The sequence below is a fragment of the Colossoma macropomum genome, unplaced genomic scaffold (assembly GCF_904425465.1).
Source record: "Colossoma macropomum unplaced genomic scaffold, Colossoma_macropomum, whole genome shotgun sequence".
In the NCBI taxonomy this organism is placed as follows: Eukaryota; Metazoa; Chordata; class Actinopteri; order Characiformes; family Serrasalmidae; genus Colossoma; species Colossoma macropomum.
This window is the reverse complement of record NW_023494803.1, coordinates 11096180-11118342: the sequence shown is the minus strand read 5'-3', so window position 1 is coordinate 11118342 and position 22163 is coordinate 11096180. Positions and strand designations below refer to the sequence as shown.

Here is a 22163-nt window from a genome sequence, read left to right as displayed (position 1 = left end):
CTTCTTTCTCTTACTGAGAAGCCAACTTTTAAATTTAGCTCAAATACTTAAATTTCTTTACCAGAAGGTTTGATGTACTAGCTTTGGGTTGGCAGTGTTGTATTTGTAACTGAATAATTACAATACCTACATTACAGAACAAACAAGATTACATGATTAAATAACACAAGTAAAGAATGGATATTTGTTACATGTAAAACATATATATTACAAAAAAGTCCGCATAGCTTTCATGCTTTTGTTTTTACATTCTGGCGGAGTCTGCAAATGTGCCTTTAGATCTAAACCAAAATGTGTAAATGCAGGATTTTCTACACCATTTTCATTTTTATTCATTCATCAATATTAATTAATTGAATCAGAAAACATGCATTTGGAATCTTTTCAGCTGGGTTAAACATTAGGATAATACATATTGTTCATGAGACAATGTTTAATGTTATCAGCCATAAAATTAAGCCCACTACATTTACATCTGTCCATTTTATCAGCTCCACTGACCTTATAGTTTCACACAATTTTAACTTGCAAATGATTACTAATAACATTTAGTAATTTAATTACTCACAAAAGATGTTTTCAGTGAGGTAACATATTGGCCTGATATTTCTTTCCTTAAAAAGGTGAGATTTTCTACCTCATGTTTTATCTATACTTGTGTAAGAAATCCAGAATGTTTTTTGTTACAGGACATGACCGAAAAAAAAACTAGATGTTGCTAGTTTCATATGGAGCCCATAATGTGACAAGGTGATTTTTTAATAAAGCATAGCCACAGATTAATATATTGAGACCACAATTTACTATATTGAGACAACAATTTACTATATTGAGGCCACAAATTACTATATTGAAGCCACAACATACTACACTGAGGCCATGACTTACTATATTGAGGCTACAAAGTACTATATTGAGGCCACAAATTACTATATTGAGGACACAATTTATTGTATTGAGGCCACAAATTACTATACTGAGGCCACAATTTACTATATTGAGGTCACAATTTATGACATTAAGGCCAAAACTTTCTATACTGAGGCCATGAATTGCTATATTAAGGCCATGAATTACTATATTGAAGCCACAAATTAATATATTGAGACCGCAAAATAATATATTGAGGCCACAAATTACTATTTTGAGGATACAAAATTAATACATTGAGGGCATGAAGTAATATATTGAGGCCACAAGTTATGAGAAACTGAACTTGTAGCCTCGATTATTAATTTGTGGCCACTGCTTATTATATATGAATCACCATGTCACGTTAGGGGCTCCGTACTTTAATAATTTAATTACTAAATTAATAAATTGAGGCCACAAGTTATGAGAAACTGAACTTGTGGCATTAATTATTAATTCATGGCCTCAATATATTAATTTGTGGCCTCAAAATAGTAACTTGAAGCCTCATATGTTAATTTGTGGCCTCATATATTAATTCCTGGCCACTGCTTATTAAAAATGAATCACCGTGTCGTGTTAGGGGCTCCGTATTTAATAATTTAATTACTCACTAAAGATGTTTTCAGTGAGGTTACATATTAGCCTGATATTTCTTTTCTTAAAAAACTGCGACATTTTCTACCTCATGTTTGATTTATATTTGCAAAAGAAACCCAGAATGTTTTTGTTACAGGACATGACCAAAACATGATGTTGCTAGTTTCATATGGAGCCCTTAATGTGACAAGGTGATTAATTTTTAATACGTCATAGCCACAAATTAATATTTTAAGACAACAATTTACTATATTACGGCCACAATTTAATAACTATATTGAGGTTACACTTTACTACACTGAGGCCACAAATTACTATATTGAGGCCACGAAATAATATATTGAGGGCACAAATTACTATTTTGAGGATACAAAATTAATAAATTGAGACCATGAAGTAATATATTGATTCCGTTATCAATCCATATATCAATTTGTGGCCTCAAAATAGTCATTTGTAGCCTCATATGTTAATTTGTGGCCTCGTATATTAATTATTGGCCACTGCTTATTAAAAATGAATCACCACGTCACGTTAGGGGCTCCGTACTTTACAAAAAAAAGTACAGTTATCATTTTTATTATTTTTCAAGAATCTTTGCAGTTGTTAGGTCCTGGCAACCCTGCCACCCAATTTGGCAGCCACGCCCCCGCCGCGCGCGCCACGTGACTCGGTGGGCTGCGGACGCGCCGTGGCTCGCGCTGAAGATGGCGGACGGAGCGGAGGCGGAGTGGAGCAGCCCGGCCGAACACGACGCCTTCTGGGCCATGGAGAGCCTGCAGGCCACGCTGCAGCAGCTGGAGGCCGGGCTACGGCACCAGGACGTGTCCGAGGAGTCCTCAACCGAGTACTGCGACAGCTTCTGCCAGGTAACCGTAACGGGAGAGAGAGAGAGGGGGGGAGAAAGAGAGAGCAGGAAAGAAGAAGAAGAAGGAAAAAAAAAAAACACAACAGAAACGGTGCAGAGAGGCGGCGGAGGAGGGTTTCTGTTTGTGCTGTCAGCAGCGCGCTCCCGTGCGCGTTCATGGCGTTCATGCATGCGCTGTATTGTGTAAATATGCGTTAGTTTAGTTCGCAGAGCGTCTCTGGTCAGATCTGCGCGTGTTTTATTTATTTAGGTAGTTGCAAAGCCAAGGCCAGGCAGCCTCCTGGGTGGGTTGGAGTGCGTGTAGTTGGGAAAGACCTTCAACCCCCCACCCCTCCTCACCCCCGTCCGTGCAAACACGAAGCTGAAGTCAGCTTCTTATGCCAATTTTCCCGTTCCACCTTAAATGGTGCACCAGTGCTGCGCTATTTAAGATGGAACGCGACAATTCTAACGAGAATAGGAAGCCAACTTAAGCCTCGTGCAAACTACCTTTGCACTGAAGGAAGCGGTGCGCATTAGCTTTCAGTTCTGTTTCCTGGCTTTCCTTCATGTCTGTGTTAATCAGCCTGTGCACACAGTCTTATGATTGTGAATGTGTACTTTGTTCTTTCTGGGGGTCTCGTTTGTAGGGGCTTCTCCAGCTGGCTAGTGTGGGGTGGGGCGACTGTTTTTGTCTCTATGCTGCTGGGCAGCGTTGGCCTTGACCTGATCTCCCCTTTTTGTGTTTACATGCTTATTTATTCATTTTTGCATGGCCGTTTTATAAATGGAGTGTGCAACTTTCCCAAGTTCATTATTTCCAGGACACTTGGGCTAGTGCCCCACCTGGGGGACAGTGTGTGATCTTGGTCACGTAGCAAGGCTAAGTTTTGCTTGTAGATGGCCAGATCCTGTTGTTCCTCTTTGTGAAGTGACTGTGAATTTTCCTTATCTTGTCTTTGCAGATTGCAGAGCAAGTTAAGGAAGAAAAATGAGAAAAATTACTTTTTGCGTGTTTTGTACTCAGCATACAATTTATGCATTGAATAACATGCGTGCATTTTCATATCTGTCTGAAGGAGGCTGGTTTTAGAAGTGCACGCACTGAAACGTAGTTCCCTACCAAAGTAAGTGCAGGGTCGCGCTCAAATCAAGCGTGCCAAAGGGTTTCTGTTCAGCTTTTTATTATTTTTCTCTTATGCCTATTTTTGCACATCTGGCTGAGGGGAGCAAAAAATAACTTCACTCACATTTGTTTCCAGGAAGAACAAACCGCACATTAGGTAAAGACATAATATGCAATGTGTTGAATAATGCAGTAATGCATTAGGGTATCGAAATGAGTTTTCATTCTAGGCATGATGGGAATTTAGCCATTCCTAAGTGTCCAGAACTGGAAATGTGAGTTTTATTTATTTTATTTATTTGTTTTATTTATTTATTTATTTATTTTTGTTGAAAAGAGCAACAAAATGGAAACTGGCTTCACCAGGACATGCTCGGTAGCTCTCTCACCAGCAGCCATAGCGTTGCTGTGGCAACCGCTGTGAGTGCCAGTCCTTTGCGTTTGTTCTGATGGATGCTGCGCTCTCCTGACGGCTCCCCCTCACTTCGGTCTTTGGGGGCCCTGTAGGACAGCCCCAGCGAGGATAAGGCCTGGTGCGCTCTGCCTGCTGTGTTTTTAGCACAGGTCTTTTAAACCTGGCCCTGGATTTCATCCAGTCTGGTGAGGTATCCCCGTGCCTTGCTTTCAAAAGTTCGTTTGACAGATCACTTAGGTCCAATAAAATGTAAAAGATGTGCATAAGTTTATTGACAGATTCTACACAGCCTATATATACAGCATATATATATATATTTATATGTATATGTATGTATGTATGTACGTATGTATGTGTGTGTCTACGTCTGTGTGTGTGCCAGTGCTGATACGTAAACATTTATACAATGTTGAAATTAGGAGTAAATCTGTAACACTTATTTCTGTAGGATTACAAATGCAGCAATTGAATGAAATTAATTTTTTTAGCATCACAAACACTCATTCTGAGTACAGTAAACAGGTCAAGTATCAGTTTGCACTGTCAGTCAGATCTAAACATCCATCCCATTATTTACTCTAAGCAAATATCTGCCAATACAGATGTAATACCGATATCATATCCCTATTGATCAGTTCTGTGCTAGTGAGGTATTGTGTTCTGGTTTCAGAAGTTTGTGATGTGTTCATTTGTCAGATTGTTTTGGTCAGACAGTTCCTTAAAACGTATGTAGATCAATCTCTACAAGGAGTTTTTAGCACAGGCTACTAAAGACTGGCGCTTTAGACAGCTGAAGTATTCTGTGTTGTGAATTCAAAACTTTAACTCTTTTATGTTCTAATATATTCTTTTGACAGGTCATCTAGGTCTGGTAGACCACTTAGAGATCATGCAAGGGATGGCCTAAATCAGGGGTCCCCCATCTAATCCACAAAAGGCCAGTGTGGCTGCACGTTTTTATTCCAGTCAAGCAGAAGCACCTGATTCCTCTTGTTTAATCAGTTGGTCTCAGTCTTCAAACAGCTGGTTAGTTATACGATGTGTCCCCCTGCTTGGTTGGAATGAGAGCCTGCAGGCACGCTGGCCCTTTGTGGAAAAGATAGGTGATCCCTGGCCTAAATTATAGAAACTTTGTTCCACATTTTTGGTACTTTTCGCTGCAACCCTAAAGGCAGCGACATGCAAGTGGATCAGAACGTGTCATGTGCCATGCAGGAGAATACATGGTGCTTTCCAAAGCTGACAAGTGTGTATTTTTAACCATCGTCCTTGAAACTGCTGTATCTTTCATACTCTGGTTGAATCTGGTTTTCAGGGCTGCGAATACCCAGGGGTGCGAAACCTGCCTAAGAATATCCCACAGGGTTAAATATGGAGTGACATTTGCCCCACCAAACTGTCCCTCTCGGTTCTCTCTGTCTTCTGTTCAGGATTTGTGGCGAGGGGGATTCCCTTTGTGTACGAGTTTGTGTGTGTATTATCTGTGTGAGAGAGCCAAGAAGAGCAAGTGGGAAATCGCATAGTGCTCGAGGTGCATCCGCTCTGATCCCAAAGGTCCAATCAGTGCACTCTAGCACTCTAGCAGATGGAGTGAAGTGGAAGTGTTCTATCAGGAGTCTTCTCAAAGATATTCTCCAGAGGGCTTGGTACTCTCGGCTCATTAATGAAGCAGCTTGTTAATCTGTGTATCAAGGGACGAGCTCTGGGGGGGTCGACCCTTCTGCGCAGAGTTGTTCCAAACCGACTGTTAACAAACCTTCACACCTATAGATGGTTCTTCAGGGGTTCATGAGCAAAGAAAATGGTTCTATATAAAACCATGAACACTCAAAGAACCCTTTGCATGATTAAAGAGTTGTTTGCATCATCAGTGTTCTTCAGATTGATGGAGAATGTTCTACGTAGAACTTCTTTGAAAAGTGTATAGCACCAAAAAGGGTTCTTTTGTTGTTACAGGCTTTGTGAGAATAGTAGAACCCTTTTTGGTACTATATAGAACCTTTTCATAAATGTTCTATACAGAAACATGTACAGCACATTCTTCAGTCTGAAGAATCATTTAACGATGCAGAGAACCCTTTTATCATGCAAAGAGGTCTTTGAATTTTCAAGGACCATTTTCTTTACTAAAGAACCCTTGAAGAACCATCCTTTTTAAGAGTATAGGGCCAGTTTTCTGGACCCAGATTTGGCTTAATCCTAGATCAAAAAGGCGTGTCAATGGGAATCACAGTGAAATGGAAATGTTTGAAACTGGAAAAAGTTGACAATAAATAAAAAATGTTTTCATAAAATAAAATATTATAGAATAAAGTATTTACAGTGTTTAGGCTGCTATTTGTGAACGAAATCCAGTGTTCTTACCAGAAGAGAACAGCTGGTCATCCAAGGCATGTCATCATTTTGTAGGCCTATTTTATCTTTGATCTGAATTTTCAGCTCTTTTTCTCTTTCCAACAAAAAAACTGGAAGTGCCTTTCTGTCCATTTTTTTGCTGGCTGAAATTTCTATGCATCCCTAGAAAATCATTAGTTTAGTTCCAGACCAGGCTTAGTCCATGTTCACAAAACTGGACACTGATCTACTATTAGGTTACACCTTAAAGAACTACTTTAATGAAAACATAATGTGAGCTATATTACCCCTGCCCCAAATTTAAGCACTGAGCCAGGGCATGTTTGGTGTCTGAAGTTGGAGCTACAAGGCTGATGTCGCTAACAAGTAATGTAAGGTTATTCAGGTAGTTAGTGTTAGCAGATGTATACGGTGTTTTCTCTAGTGTTGTTTTCAGCAGTGGTGCTAGGCCCATCACCGTTTACTAATTATACTGTTTATTTAAAAAAAAAATATATAAAAAATTAGGACATATAAGTGTGTGGTGTGTGTGTGTGTGTGTGTGTTGTGTTGTTGTGTGTGTGTGTGTGTTTTTTTTTTTATGCACCTGTGATGTGACAATAAACGTGATTTGGTTGGAATTAGTTGCCCCTGAACATCAGTAGAGAATAACTTTGCATTGCAGATGATCTAAACTGTACAATCCATCTATCTTAATGTTATCTAGTTTAATGTACCTTTCTCTGTTCCCTCCTCTTTCTTTATTATTTTTCTGTCCCACAGTGCTAACTGGTGGCTATTAGCTTTTATTACCTGTTAGCTCATTCTCATTACAGTTCTCATTAGTCACATGGTGGCGTATTGGATAAGTATTTAATTAAGGAGCCTGTGTGGAAGACACACTTTTTGCCCAGTGACTGCTGGGATGGGTTCCAGCAGCCCCCGTGACCCAGAAGGATAAGCGGCTTAGATATTTTGTGTGTGTGTGTGTGTGTGTGTGTGTGTGTGTGTGTGTGTGTGCGTGGAAGACAAGATTTGTTTTCACGTGGTCAAAAATTGCATTTGCGTGTGGGTCTTTGACACATCACATACATCAATTTGGGAATGTTAGAATCAGTTATAATGTAATGGAGTGTTGAATTGAAATTTTGAGATTTTGTAACGCGTTGGAAAAGTTTCCTAAAGCAGTGGCTCTTAAATCGGTCCTCAGGGACCCTCAGGCAGTCCAGATTTTTTGCTCAAACCTTTCTGCAACACAGGAAACTTCTGGAGAGCCACTGTCCTACAGAATTGTAATTGAATCAGTTGTAGGCCTAACCTGTAAAGATGAGTAGCTGAATGACGGTCTGTTATTTTCTGCTCTCTCTTGTCTGTGTGCAGGCTCTGATGCATTATGCTGGAAGCAGGAACTCTGTGGAGCACGGACTGTCCTTGCTGGAGGTCTACTGTCTCTCCATTAACTGTTTTGCAGCGGCGAGGCCGCACCTGACAGCCGATTCTCCCAGCGTCGCTCTCGTGCTGAAGAGACTCGCGCTGTGAGTGCTGCATTCACACACATAATATGTTGTGTGATTTAATAAGTGAGGGCAGACAGGTTTGTCCACCCTCACCTGTTAATGGAAGTAATGTAACCCCATGATTTTAATGATGAACAATACACATCACAATATTTAATATTATTATTATTATTATTATTATTATTATTGTTGTTGTTGTTGTTGTTGTTGTTGTTTTTGAGGGTTGGAAACTAGTTGAAGTGGACACAATGCACCAGCAAAAACACTGGTGCCACATTAAAGTAGGGATGCACTTGTATGGGAATTGTGGGCCCGTGCCAAGATCTGGTGTTTTTGATGTACATATATACACACACACATACACACAGAAACACACACACGTGTGTGTGTGTGTGTGTGTGTGTGTGTGTGTGTGTGTGTGTAATTAGAACTCCTTAAAAACATGAACATGCTACCAGGTATCTTAGAAGTAACACAAAATGAATCCTTTTCTTGACACACACAGGATAAATTTGTGGTTCTAGGTCCTAAAGTTCTTAGTCAACATGTTTACATTCACTACAGTGTTTTGTATATACATTTATATTGTACCCAGATTATTTCTACAGATTGCATTAGGCTAACAGAATTAAAGAGGCTTCTATGTTTTTGCTGCAGAAAACAATATATAAATAATCAATTATTTATGAATTGAACTTCACCTGAATTGACCTGGAAATAATCAACTCGAGCCCTTATGGTCAGAAATGATCAGCTGTGACATTTGATCTCTGGACGGAGACAAGTTGACGGTCACATTCACTAAATGTTGCCCTGTTTTTCTTGTAGGAGCTGTTTTGAGTTGCTTCTCTCTGTACCTCAGAATGAAATCCCTATTGAAGCCTGGCTGCAGTTCCACGGTTCTGTTCAGGTGAGAGATGCACCTGCTTCTCACCAGTTTTTCCCCACAGTTGGTGTCAAAAATAGAGAGTACCCCTTTATGCTTTGCCCAAAATGAGCCATAGCCTCTCTTGGGGCTGTGCTGCCTGAACTGCAGGACTTCTCAGCGAGTTTTACTTTTCCAGTGTACGTATCTCTATCTCTACTTGTTGTAAGACATGGGTTGATTTGGTGCAGACAAAAACACGTTTTATGATGCTAAAGAAAATGATCATGCAGAAAGATCATTGATTAAAGGTTTAAGTTGGTTGAAAATAAAAAAAGAAGAATAAAAAAATGAAAGAATAAATGAACGTAAAAATAAATCGGGAGGCCAAAAGGCTGGAGCAGGATTGCTCCAACTCTTGGCTACCCACTAATTACTTTTTTGGGCACAGCCTAACCTGTTATCTACAACAGTAAATACATTTACAGGGCTCCAGACAAAAAGTTAGCTTAAGAAGTCTCTGGCTCTTAAAAGATAAAGAAAGCTCTTGGTGTCTGATTTTTTGTATGTGCCAGATAACAATATGCATTGAGCTTTTCAGTGCACCTTTTTCCACCATGCCTGATTCTTCAACACATCTAGTCTGCTTTTTTTCATTAGCATAATTTTGGTGGACTTTGGTGAAGTGTGGTTCTTCGCCTGCTGTCACGGCTGCAGGCTGTGTTGAATTTCATTTTAAACTCTTTGAATTCTTTCGCGGCTGTTTTCCTTCATGCACAAGATCACTGCGCTGGTTAAGGGAGTTTCCTTAGGTGTTCATTTATGCGTTCAACTCTCACCATGTGGTTTTTTATTTATTTATTTTTTAAAAACTGATTCGTACCTGTTAAGAAATCCATTTTTCCAGCTGTATCTTTGCTTGCTGTCGAATCAGACTGGGGTTGAGCAGATGACCACTGAAGGTCAGGTCATGTTTTGCCAGTACCCAGGCATTTTTTGATGGCCTATCAGTTACATTTTAAGATGAAACATGATGAAAGAAAACAGAGAAAAACAAAAAAGTAATAAATGCAGAAAAATTGTAATAACTAGTTACCCATAAAAAAATAATAATCCAAGGTTGCTACCTGTCTCCACTGACAAGTTAATTCATTTTATTACTTGCAAATTAATAATTGTGGTCACAGTTGTGACCATTTTTAGCACAGTCTGGAGCCCTGCCAGGAGGAGGGAGAAAGAGAGGATGGAGGCGAGAGCCCCTGAACCCATGAGTCCCCAGCCTGTCCTTAAAAACATGCAATTCTAAAATTATCAATTCTTGAGTATAAGCTAGTATGAGCAAATGAATAGGCGTGTGTGTGTGTGTGTGTGTGTAGTATATGCTCATCACAGCAAATCAATAAACAAAAATAACAAAATGACAGATGAATGGCATAATTAATGGGTAAAAATAAGAATAGGTAAATAATATGAATCTTACAAAGGTAAACAGGACCCAATTGTTTCATTGTTTACATTTGACATTTAGTTTTGTGAAACAGCTTTAAAAACTGAGGTTAAATATAAAGTGTAGAGGTTAAATGAGTGATCTGATCGGGATATGAATATTCATAGATATATCTAGACACACACAGAGTACATTTTCCTTTTCTTTCTCTGTAGAACACAGTTCACATGGCACTATTTTGTACTTACCTCGAACTGTGCATAACTCTTTACACTCTGTATCTGCGTAGTTACAGATCAATAAACCTTGTTTTCCTGCGCTCTTTTCCTTTTATTTTATTTGACCAGATAAGTCACAGTGCACATATACCTATTTACAGTATAACAGCTGCTTATCCTTTACAAAATTCATTCAAGTGAATTAGCTTTTTTATTTTTTTATTATTTATTTATTTATTTTTATGGTCAGGTTTATTTATCTATCTTCAGTCTGATTTGAATGTTCTGCATTTGAATGTTATCAGGAAGGTCTGTTCTCATAATTTTGGTTGAATGCAGACTCCAGACAGCAGTGTGTTTCTATGCAGGCTGCACATGAAGCCATGTCACAGTACGGGAGCATGGACCTGCAGGCGCTTCTGCAGATCACAGGAGAGGGTGGCGCCTGGAGTAACCCCACCCTCGTTGCCCTCCTCACCGGACAGCCCACAGATGCAGATGAGGGTCTGTAGCGCTCTATTACTTTGGCCTAGACATAGACCACACCTGAAATGTAGGACAAAAGTAGGTAAAACCAGTAAAGCCAGTTGTAGATTTTATCTGAAGCCTGAGTTTTGTTTGTCCAGACTCAGTGTACTCTCTAAATAAAAGTACAAAAATAAAATGGACATTATTTTCTCCAATATTTCAGCAGCTTCAATGAAATGGAGCAAAATTCTGACTCTTGATCGTAACTGTATCTAAAATGGAAATGTATTTTTGTAAGCGATACGTATTTGACACCTTAAAATTAAATGAACATACTCGATGTCAGATGTAAACATTGTGGAATTATCGGTTACGAAGTTTTCCCCCAAAACATTTTCAAAATCATTGATTTTTCCTCTATATGCCGTTATTGTCTCCTACAGTGAATGCCTACCTTGCTCTGGAAGGGGATGACTTTTTGGAGATGAGGATCAAGCATCTGGAGAAAGTAGGAGAGGTTGAGAAGGCTTTGATTCTCACTAAAGCCTGTGGCAACTGCAGCTTGCTGTCTGGTCAGGCCAACTTTCGCCAAACCTTTGTCACACAACTTTGCCAACTGCTGCCCAGTGAGGAGGCTATTGTGGAGGTAACGCTTCTCGTGACTCTGACTGTATGATTACATTTATTTTCATGGTCGTTTTTTAAATGGGTGACCCTGATAGATGCATCATTAAGGTCTGCGGAGCCATGTCTAACATTAGATCAGCGATGCATCTTCCTCAGAGAGGAATCCAGTATTTTTCTTTGTTTTTTCCCTTTGACAGACTGAGTGACTTATCCTCCCTGCTGTTTAGCCAGTTATCCTTATCAGCCCCTCTGGGGAGATGGGGGAATGCATGCATATCGAATATCCAGAATAATCTCCTTCAACATGACACTTTTACGTAAAAGTCTTTTACTTGCATGTAAACAATATCCATTCATTCATTTATTTTGCATGTTTCTCTTGTCCTGTTAGATCTCCAGGCTGGATGGCAAGGATGTTCTAGACATCATTTGCAATATGGAGACAGAAGGTGATGAGAACACAGCCTTCATCCTTTGTACCACTTACTTCACCCAGCAACTACAGCAAGAAAGCCTGTACTGCTCCTGGTAAGTTTTTTACTTATAATACCTTTTAAAACCCAGCTTAGGTACTTGGTGTAGTGAAGGATTTTTACATGAAAGGTTATCACTTCTGAGCTCTCACATATTCGATTAATGTTTTGTTCCACATTCAGTAGAGCTTATCCAGACTTGATGCAGATTGCAGTGGGAATTATCACATCTGAATGTATCTGGGCTTTGTTTTTCATTGTGTTTCTCTTTCAGGGAGTTGACGCTGCTTTGGAGCAAGCTGCAGAGAAGAATCGATGGATCCCTCGAATCATTCTTAGAACGGTGCCTCCAGTTTGGGGCTATAGCTAAGACAGTCTACCATCTGCTGTTCCTCATCCGAGTAATACAAACTGAGGTGAAAAATTCTATTTATTTCCAGAGTCATGCTGTTCTTTTTTTGGCTTTATCTACACTGAGAAGCCCAACTGAAAATGTCTCCCTTTTGCTTCTTGTTTCCAGACAATGCACTTTGGTCTGGCAGTGTCAGTCGAACTTTGTGTCAAAGCCCTTCAACTTCCAAGACAAGAGGACACAGAAACCAAAACAACTGTCTGCAAAACAGTGGCGTGTCTCCTTCCAGACGATCTTGAGGTGCTGCGGGCCTGCCAGCTCACAGAGTTTCTCTTGAGCCCCTCGCGAGAGGTGTTTGACAGCCTTGAGGATCTTTACGGGCGTCCAGATCAAAAGTATGATGAGGAGAATGCTATTATCCCTAATTCGTTGCGCTGTGAGCTGCTGCTTGCTCTCAAAGCCCACTGGCCATTTGACCCTGAGTTCTGGGACTGGAAAACCTTAAAGCACTATTGTATTAAGCTGCTAGGACTGGAGCCTGAGGAAGACGAGAGTGAGGGTGTGGAGGATGTGACCGGTGCTCAGCCAGTGACGACTCAAGAGGACGAATGTGCTGAGAAAGAGGATGAATGTGAGACTAATGGGCATGGTCATGCCGAACAAAAGGAGAACAAGCAGCATGAGGGAAATGTTGAGGTACAGCAACAGGGAAGTGCAAAGAAGTTACAGCTTCAGCACTCTCCAAAGAAAGAGGTGCTTTGGACTTCTGAAAGGGCCAAAAGGTGGCAGAAATATAAGTTCCTCTGTCAGATATGCCAGAAGGAGGTGATTGAGCCACGATTCCTCCATCACTCGAGAAAGCACTTGACGAATGACGTATGGACATGTCCTGTGTGCCTGCAAAAATTTGAAAGTAAAGATGACCTTGTTCCACATTCCAAAGAACACCTTCGAATGCCTACCAGAGTCTGCCATTTGAGAAAGAAGAAAGTGAAAAAGAAGGAGATAAGTGTAAAAAAGAAGTTGGAGTTTGCAGTGGAGACAGAAGAGGATGATTTTAATGACCTGGAGCCTGGCCAGATACCCTTGGACCCATCCCTAGTCATGTATTACCAGTCTACGCATGATCCCGTTGTGTTGGAACATATTTTGGAGCAAGCTGCCACTGTGCCTAAAAAGCCAACAGATGATGATGATGATTACATCACATTTGATTACATCTATAAACACTTTAAGCTACAGGATCGTGAGATTTATCCATGCCCTGCCACGGACTGTTCACGGACTTTTAAGCTTTACAAGTACTTGGGTGTTCACCTGAAGAATGAGCATGATGAATCAGACCCAAATGTTAAACATTACATGGAGATGAAAGACCGTCGGGAGAAGTGCACGTTTTGTCGCCGAACATTTATGAGTTCCCATCACCACAGGCAGCACCGTCGCATGCATTACGGAGAGCATCCGTACATGTGTGTGGTCGCAGGGTGCTGTGGCCGTTTCGACACCACCAACGAACTCCTTGCACACAAACACAGCCATGGCTTTCTGCTCGCCTACCACTGTGAACTCAAGGGCTGTAGTCTCTCCTTCTGTGACCTGGGTCAGCTATATCACCATGAGGCTCAGCACTTCCGCGATGCAGCATATACCTGCACTGGTCCAGGCTGCAAGAAGTTTTACTACTGTCGTAAGGAATTCCTGAAGCACTTAGAAACCCATGGCATCACCTTCTCAGAGAGGGACTTTGAGGCACAGAGGAAAGCAAAAAGGAAACTTATGCTTCCCATTGTAGAGGACGATGATGGTTGTAAAGTGTCCCAAGAGTCAAAAAAGGAATTGTTGAATGGGGCACAAAACAAACTCCCGCCATCACGACACTTGGAATGCAAAGAGTCCAAGGGTTCACTGACTTGTGTTGCTGTCTGTTTTGATGGTAAAAAATTCACCTGTGGCCTGGAGAAATGTGGCAGGACCTTTAACAAAGCAAGAGAGATCCAGAAGCACTTGAAAATTGTCCATCCTGATCAGTTTAAAGAAGAGAACAAGGTTTGCAAAGTAGAAAATGAAGACCATTCAAAGGACAAGTTTGTTAAAGACAATAAAAGCAGTCGAGACGAGAGTCCAAGTTGTCCATCCATCCAGGGATCTAGTCAGGAAAATGTTATTTTGTCTTCAATAGATTCTGTGCAGTGTGAATCAGCATCTTCCTCAAAACTCAGTGCTCGTACAAGTCACTCAGAAATCAGTGATGCATTGACTGAAATTGTGCTAGGCCTTAGTCAGCTAAGCCTTAATTCTGCCGTCTCCAGCAGTGTTCGACGTAATCCCCGTAGACATAGTTCAGAATCTAAAGTGCCACAGGTGTCCTCTTCCACTACTTCAAATGTTAAGTCTCCTGCCAAAGCAACACCCAACAAAATCGAAATCAAATCTCAGCAGGCACCTAATGATTCAAAGAGGCCGCTGTGGAAGGTAGAATCACCTTGCAAGGCAGAGTCACCACCTTCACCTAGAGAACCCAACTATGGTAATCAGACAGACGATATTGTTTTCCAGCAGCCAAGCAAGCCTTACACTTGTGATGTTGATAGCTGTGGCTATGAAAGTGTCACTAGCTATGCACTGGTGCATCACTATGTCACAAAGCATGAATATAGCGAGGAGGAAGTAAAACAGAAGGATATTTTTAATCCTCTCAAGTTCAGGCCTTTCAAGTGCCACCTCTGCTCTAAGGGCTACAAAGAAAGGAAAGAGCTGAAGGCTCATTATCGCCTTAAGCATAACAAAAACATGGCAGTTGCAGAACAAACAAACTGCTCTTTGAAAAAGAAGGCTGAGGATACTCCTGCTCTGCAGGCTCCAGCCAAACCAAACAACAAAGAAAGTTTGAGATCTTCAAAAAAGAAGGCTGAGGATGCTCCTGATCTGCAGGCTCCAACCAAACCAAACAACAAAGAAGGTTCAGGATCTTTGAAAGCAAAAGAGGTTCCTGTGGAGAAAAAGAATGTTCCCACTTTGAAAGACAGACCTCTGAACAAAGAGAGAGAGATGGTGTGGGTGGGTAAGAAGGAGAGAAGAGATGACAAAATTATGAGTGAAGACAAGAAACCAAGGAGTAGACAGCCGTCATTGTTGAAACATGGCCCTGCTGAGGGCAAAACTGCTTTAGATGGAGTCGTGCAGGAGAGAAGGGCAAGCCAACGTTTGGTAACAAAAGGGAATAAGTGCATGGATGATGCAGGGGAAGACGAATCCTACTACTGTGTACACAAGGGCTGTGGTGCTGCGTTCATGAAGCAGTACAGTCTTCTGCGCCACTTGCAAAATGTACACCACTACAACACCTCCCAGGTGTGTTGGGATGAGGAGGATGATGTTTTCCATTGTAAATACAATGGATGTAATAAGCAGTTCAATCACCTCTCTAGTCTGAACAGACACTACCGCAAAGAACATCAAGTATCGGAGGAACCCATTCCGAGATTCAGGTGTACCTATGCGAATTGCAATGCTACCTACCACCTGAAGAGCAGCCTTTTGCGTCACACCAATCAGACGCATCAGAACCAAACTCCGATGAAGCCCATAGCCCTATCTTCAGCCCCACATTTACACTCCAAGTTCAGCAGTTTCAAAAAGCACATCTTTTACAGGCGCTGTGACAACTCCATTCCCCTTGTGGTGCGTCTTCAAAGCTCCCACAAGAGAGATGGATCCAACAGTGGCTGCCAAAAAAAGCTGATCATCAGATCCTCCTCTCAGTCTTCAAAGGTGTCCCAAAGGATACCCCTCAAGCAGTCTTTAAGGTGCTGCAGTACAGATTGTGACACTAGTCAGACTGAGAACTTTGAACCTATTGAAGAAGCACCAGAAGAGGAGCCATGTGTAAAACCAAAGTCCAAGAAAAATGGGGGTGAATTTGTCTATCGAACACCTGAGGAGGCTTTGCAGATGTGCCAAGATCGTTGCTTGCCTGTGGCTTACCCTTGCATGGTGCAGAACTGTGACTCTGTGGTCTCAAGTATCAAAAGTATGCGTCGACATTATATAAGAGTTCACAAAATGGTCCGTTCCATGTTGTCCCAAAATCAGGACAAGCTCTTTTATACAGCTGAGAAGCTGGAAGAGCTCATACAAAAGAAATCGGCAATGTCTGCTTTACCCGATTTGGCAAGAGTTCCTAATGGTGTCCTCAAAATGGAGTATCAAGCTGAGCCTGAGAATCCAGGAGGCCCGTCCTTGCCTATGAGCCTCCATTCTATCAAAACTGAATCGATGGGAAAGGAGGTTGTAGAATTCTCAGGGGAGCTGTCTCCTGATAGCAGTGTACTGATTGTTGCGGATGACGTGCTTTATGGGGAATCTAACGGACGTGCTGTTGAGCTTCTTGACCAGGGGAGCCCATCTCAGGAGGAGCAATTGTCTCAGGAGGAGTGGCCAAAAACAGAGTCTCCAGCTCCTCCCCTTGTGCCCCCGCCACCGCTAGACCTTTCTCCACCATCCAAGCTTAGAATAACTGTTGACGATGTTTCACAAGACCCTTTGGGCAGAGAAAGCAAACCAGTTAGTGTCTCTACTACCATCTGTATACCCGCAAATCCTACCCCAACACGACAGCCCCTCAGGCGGAAAAATTCGGAACTCTCTGAGCCACTACCCGCTGTGCCTCATCCACCAGCCCAAAAAGATCAAGTGACGCACAGCTTGTCTCCAAAGGCGTTTGACATAGCAACTTACAAACCTTTGGGATTCGAGTCCTCGTTCTTGAAGTTCATTCAAGAGAAGGAAGAGCATTTGCGATGCGACAAGGTGCGGACAGTGGCGGTCTTGAACACCTGCTATAAACCAGATCCTACCCGACGACGTGATCTTCACCGACGCAACGGCTCAGTCAAGGAGAACGACCAAAGAGGACCTGTCATCTCCCGTGGTAAAAAGTCTCGATCGTTACACCTTAAGCCCTTGCTCTCTAAAGGGGAGTGCAGCTCCATCCAGAACCTGCGTTTTATTTTGGAAAGGGCTTTGAGGGGCTGTGGTGACCAAGCTATAAAACAGCTTCAGTTTCTTAAGCCTGTGGTAGTTTTAGAAAGACATAAGTCTTCTGCTTCATTTCTTGATCTCCTACCCCCTGAAACAAAAGCATAAACTGCTGCTTGGGACTATTTTAAGGCAGGTAAAACTCTTGCCCACTGTTTTAAGTTTTATTTTATTATTATTGTTGTTGTGTATGTTTTTTTTTGTTTTTTGTTTTTTTTTGATCTGAATGACTTCCACAGTATAACGCCATTATTACAATTTGGTTGTTATTTGCCAAACTGCAAGGTTAAGTACCTTGATTGCCATACAAGGAAAAAATGTTTATATGTGTAAATAAGATCCAATAAAAAAACTGGAAAAAGAAAAGTTTGTTGTGTTTTTTCATTAATTTATTCTAGCACTGTTTTGATATAATTATCTATTATAGAGGTGTTCTGAAAGTCATTTCTTTCCAGCATCTATAACGATTTCATTCTTCCTGGTTCTCAGAGGATATATATTACAGTACAATGGTGTGATCAAACTGCTTTTTAAAAGTTTATAAGTTTTGTGACTCACAGCCTGCCCACTGTAGTACCTCCCAGTTTGAAGAGAGTTTGCCCTGGCTTTCTATTTTGGTAGTACTTTCTGCAGTTTTGTTATAATGGGTCAGTTGGGGCCAGAATTGGACTGTTTTGACGGACTGGCTTGAAACTTGATGTGGTTCAGGTTGATAAATTTTGTTCTGGTTGGGATTCTGAAAACTTGGTTGTCTGGGAAGGTTCGGGTCATCTCAAGGCCAAAATTTCAGGCTGTGTTAAATAAGAGATCCATGCTGTTCTTTACTGTTTTCTGTTTTCTGATTGCTATATGAGCCTATTGTTGCATAAGGATTGCTTTTAAATAATCCACTACGCATTTGTGTATCAAGTTCTGTAATCTAATACAAATGTGTAATGCATTATTGGCTGCCACCGACTTAGAAACCACTGGACCTGTCCAATTTGATGAGGTTCAACAATGTCTCTGAAGACTAACAAGAGCAAGCTGACACTGTATCAGAAGGACTTTTGGGTAGGAGTCTGGTGCTGTTACAGTCCTCACCTAAGGGCACATGGGACAAAAGGTACTGGTAAGCACTCCTTTGAACCCTAAAATGAGAAATATGTGACCCTACAACCTCGTGGGCATGTGCAAATGAGGAGCAAAAGACCAGGCTGTGGGTTTACAAGGTGTTTCCTGTTTGTATTGAGAGTTGGTGAGACTTTGTCAGTAGTACACTGGGCACACTGCAGAAAAACAGCACATACTGTCACTGATTATAGAAATGAGTTAAGATCCTTTCTTATGGCTTATTAAAAAGCTGTAGTAATCAAACATCTCCATTCACGATATGTTGGAAATATACCTAAGTGGCCACCAGAGGGCAACAGTATCACATTTAAAACAAGTGGTGCTGGAGATGTAGCACCTTGCAGGATTTAGCTCCAGCCTTAATAGAACACAACTGATCCAGGTAATGAAGGTCTTCAGGGGCATCTGAACATTACAACCAGGTGTGTTGGTTCAACTCCAGGGTGGTAGAACTACAGGATTGGGCACCTCTGATGTAAAAGACTAAAGTATCTGAATGATTGCAGATTTTCACTTTAATCTGCATTTGCTCCAATTGGGTTCAATGCTGGCCAATAAGCAGCTGTCTAATATCAGCTCATGATAGGAATACATATTTTATCCAGCAGGGTAATGTTCCTGAGCCTCAGTCGTGGAAGTTTGCTGCTCTTTTCTTGCTTTAACACCTGATTTAACTCATGAAGGGATTTTAAATTCACTGAATCAGAATAGAAGAAACATTAGGCAGAAAACAGGACACCCATTTCGGTACCTGTTATAACAAGTCCCTGTAAAGGTAGGTGATATGGCAAAAATATCACAATACTTCTAGACTTTTTCACAATACATGAAATTTATCATGATGTTTCGTATTTCTGAAATTTAACAGATGCGAGTTTAATTTAAAGTTGGAACACACACCTGAAGTGCCACATATAAAAAACTATGATAATACATCTGCAACTATAATGATTTTTTATGAAGTGTTTAACAAACTGCACTGTACTAAATTCACTGATATTATGTTCCCCTTCAAAGAGACTTAACATTCACGCAAACTACAAATCTACCCAGTTTTGATGTTGTACTCCGGATATTCTTTGTCTCCTTTTCTCAGTGAGGTTCTTCTTGACAGCTACAAATCCTTTCAGACCCACAGCGCTGAGTCATCGTCTCTCAGTGGAAGGATGGACAGAAATACCTGTGGATGTTTTCAGATCTGAAGCAGCTTAATTTTCTCCTCTCTCTCAGAGATGAAAGCTTTAAGTGCTGTTTATCTGATGGGGTCAGTTTTGGTGTCTACCAGGTCTTCCAGGTGGTGGTTAGGATTCCCTGTTTCTCTGTAGCTGTAGCTAACCGGAACTTGCTTAGACTACGACTCATATTCACAGTCAGTGATGTATCTAGAAGTTCCAGAAGGACTAGAGTGTTTTTTTTCCTCACAAAATTGGTCCCATTGTAAATCAAAGCGTGAGTCCTGTGACACTTCCTAATTATGTTGGTAATTAACCTAACGTGTAAGGCCTTCATTTCAGCTCCTGAAGTCCTAACCAATGGGAGAGCTCCCTCGGCTGTGTATACCTAGATACCACAGAGAAAACAATTCTGATTGAACAGTTTTCCATTGTGCAATTCAGGATTTGAACCCCATTTTTTCCAACCAAAACTTAACAATGAAATAAGAGTGTTACTGTAGTACTTTCAGAACTTAAATTCAACTATCACGATAATTCTTTTAAATAAAAACTCAAAATTCCAGGCATGTATTTTTTAGTTTTTTAGAAATCATTAGACCTTCTCTGAAGCACTAGAAGGTCATGAAAGTTCTCCATTGACTTTTGAGATGTTTTGTCCTCTGTCATGTTCTAATGTGCAAGTGCAATATTAAAATCACTTGATTTTAAATGAAGCATCAACATGTACTGAAATGAAGTTAAAATTTCATTAAAAAGGCATACATGATACAGGGAGGTTCTGATCAATAGATAAGGACAAATCATCAGATAAGGACATCCCTCTCTTTTAAACATTCATTGGATAATAATGAAATAATATAATAAAATATTAATGTTTCCAAAAAAGCATGCAAAGCAATACAGTGCATAATGACATTGTTCTACCCAGCAATAATCAACTCACTAACAGAGACCCCCAAACACCTGGAAAGGTCTGTTATAGAGTCTGGTCAGCTCTCGTTCCAGGAGCTGAACATTTCGACACATGATCAGCTGCATGGCGCCAGTCCACCATGCAAGGTATCCTGCACTGGATATCAGTCTTCCATTGTTGTCCAGGCAGCAGTATGCAGTCCAGAAGTGACTGGGTATTGTAACTGTAATTAGACCGAAATGGAAGTTTACTGTTTGACACCTATGAGGGCCACGTTCAGACAATTTAAGCAGTATAGGGCAGATTCACATTGTACGCATGAAGTTTTCAATGAGAGAGACGTGTTTTGTTCACTGTTTAATGATCGAGGCGCCTTGCATTTTATGCACCCTACTCAGCTCTGGAAACATAGCAGTGCCTATGGACTGTTTTTATGTTTAAAGTATTTTTCAATAACAGTAAAAAAGGATAACATGCCTGCATTCCTCATTCATACTGGGGTGATGAAGTGTGTGGGTGGCCACAGTTATAAACTGTTTGTGAGGCAGTAGCTGTAGTTGCTGAGTACCCTGAACCCAAAGATGTAATTGAAATTAAGATGATACATTGAAATTATAGCTATTTTAAAGATGCCTAGCTAACCAACCACTGGTACAGATTCCTGGGGAGGACAAGGGGGGATATGTTCCCTCCACTTTTTGGGGTCACAGGATGGTACAAAAGTACTTGGCTGAGTTGCAAAAGAGCTGTCAGATATAATATATCCGCTAGCTGTCAATTTAGATGTAAAATTGTAATTAAACTTAAATTTAAAGACCATTTTGTTTCCTTGACAACAGACAGATGCACAGCCAGAAGCAGCATTCAAAAAATGCAGTGTGAAATCCTCAAAAAAAAAAAGCAGATCAGGGCGCCTCACATTTTTTTGACTTTGGAATAATATATTGTGAGCCCCCTTACACATTCAGTCCTTTTCTACCCACTGTAAAATTATGATCAAACAGAAATTTATTAAATATTTGATACATTTCTATTACTGATTATGTGCTATTACTGCGTGAAATGTGATTTACAATATAGTATTTTCTGTCACAGAAAATAGTACACAGAATGTTTAAGACAGGACGAGAACCCCAAAAGTGGGGCATTAGGTGAAGTGGGAAGAATAAGCTGTATTGCTCTTTGAGTAAAAGATGCCAATCAAATGCAACTATCATAAAAAATTACCACAAAAGTGCTGTTGTTCAGCTTTTGTTTCCACTGGTCTGATATCATTGCTGACATAGTCATAAATGGCTATCAATTTGATTTCTATAAACTTCTTTGGGTCAATGGGAACAGTTTATATTGATCTAAAATTATATTTATTTTTCAATAAAGAAATTCACAAAGTCACAAAGTGAGTTGTAAGTAGTGTTCCACGTTTGCTAAACATGCTAGGTAAAGTTGGGGCACAGGTTTAATGCAATGTGTGGCACCTTAAAGTGTATCACTTGCATTACTCATCATTGCTGGTCTTTAAGTGAACAAAATCTAAATTTCCTCTATACAGATTATCTGTGTCTGTCCTTGTACATAATTGGTGTGCTACCTGCAATAGCTGACTGTGTGACTCTGATTGTGAATGTGTGCAAAGCATTTAAGCATCAAACCCATACTAGTATGCGGCGATATCAGCATACCAGTACCAGCTGATACTGTGTGACGTAAGCCAAGTGTGA

The 22163-nt window shown here is 40.7% G+C and overlaps 1 protein-coding gene across 1 annotated transcript; it reads left to right on the top strand.

Annotated features, from left to right (window-relative positions):
• Window positions 1-2219: 2219 nt before the first annotated feature.
• rlf (RLF zinc finger) lies at window positions 2220-17468 on the top strand. The gene is made up of 8 exons (XM_036593027.1): window positions 2220-2381; window positions 7615-7769; window positions 8580-8661; window positions 10650-10785; window positions 11193-11395; window positions 11768-11904; window positions 12124-12265; window positions 12370-17468. The coding sequence occupies exons 1-8, from the start codon at window positions 2220-2222 to the stop codon at window positions 17347-17349; spliced, it is 5997 nt and encodes a 1998-aa protein (XP_036448920.1). The 3' UTR covers window positions 17350-17468.
• The last annotated feature ends 4695 nt before the right edge of the window (window positions 17469-22163 follow it).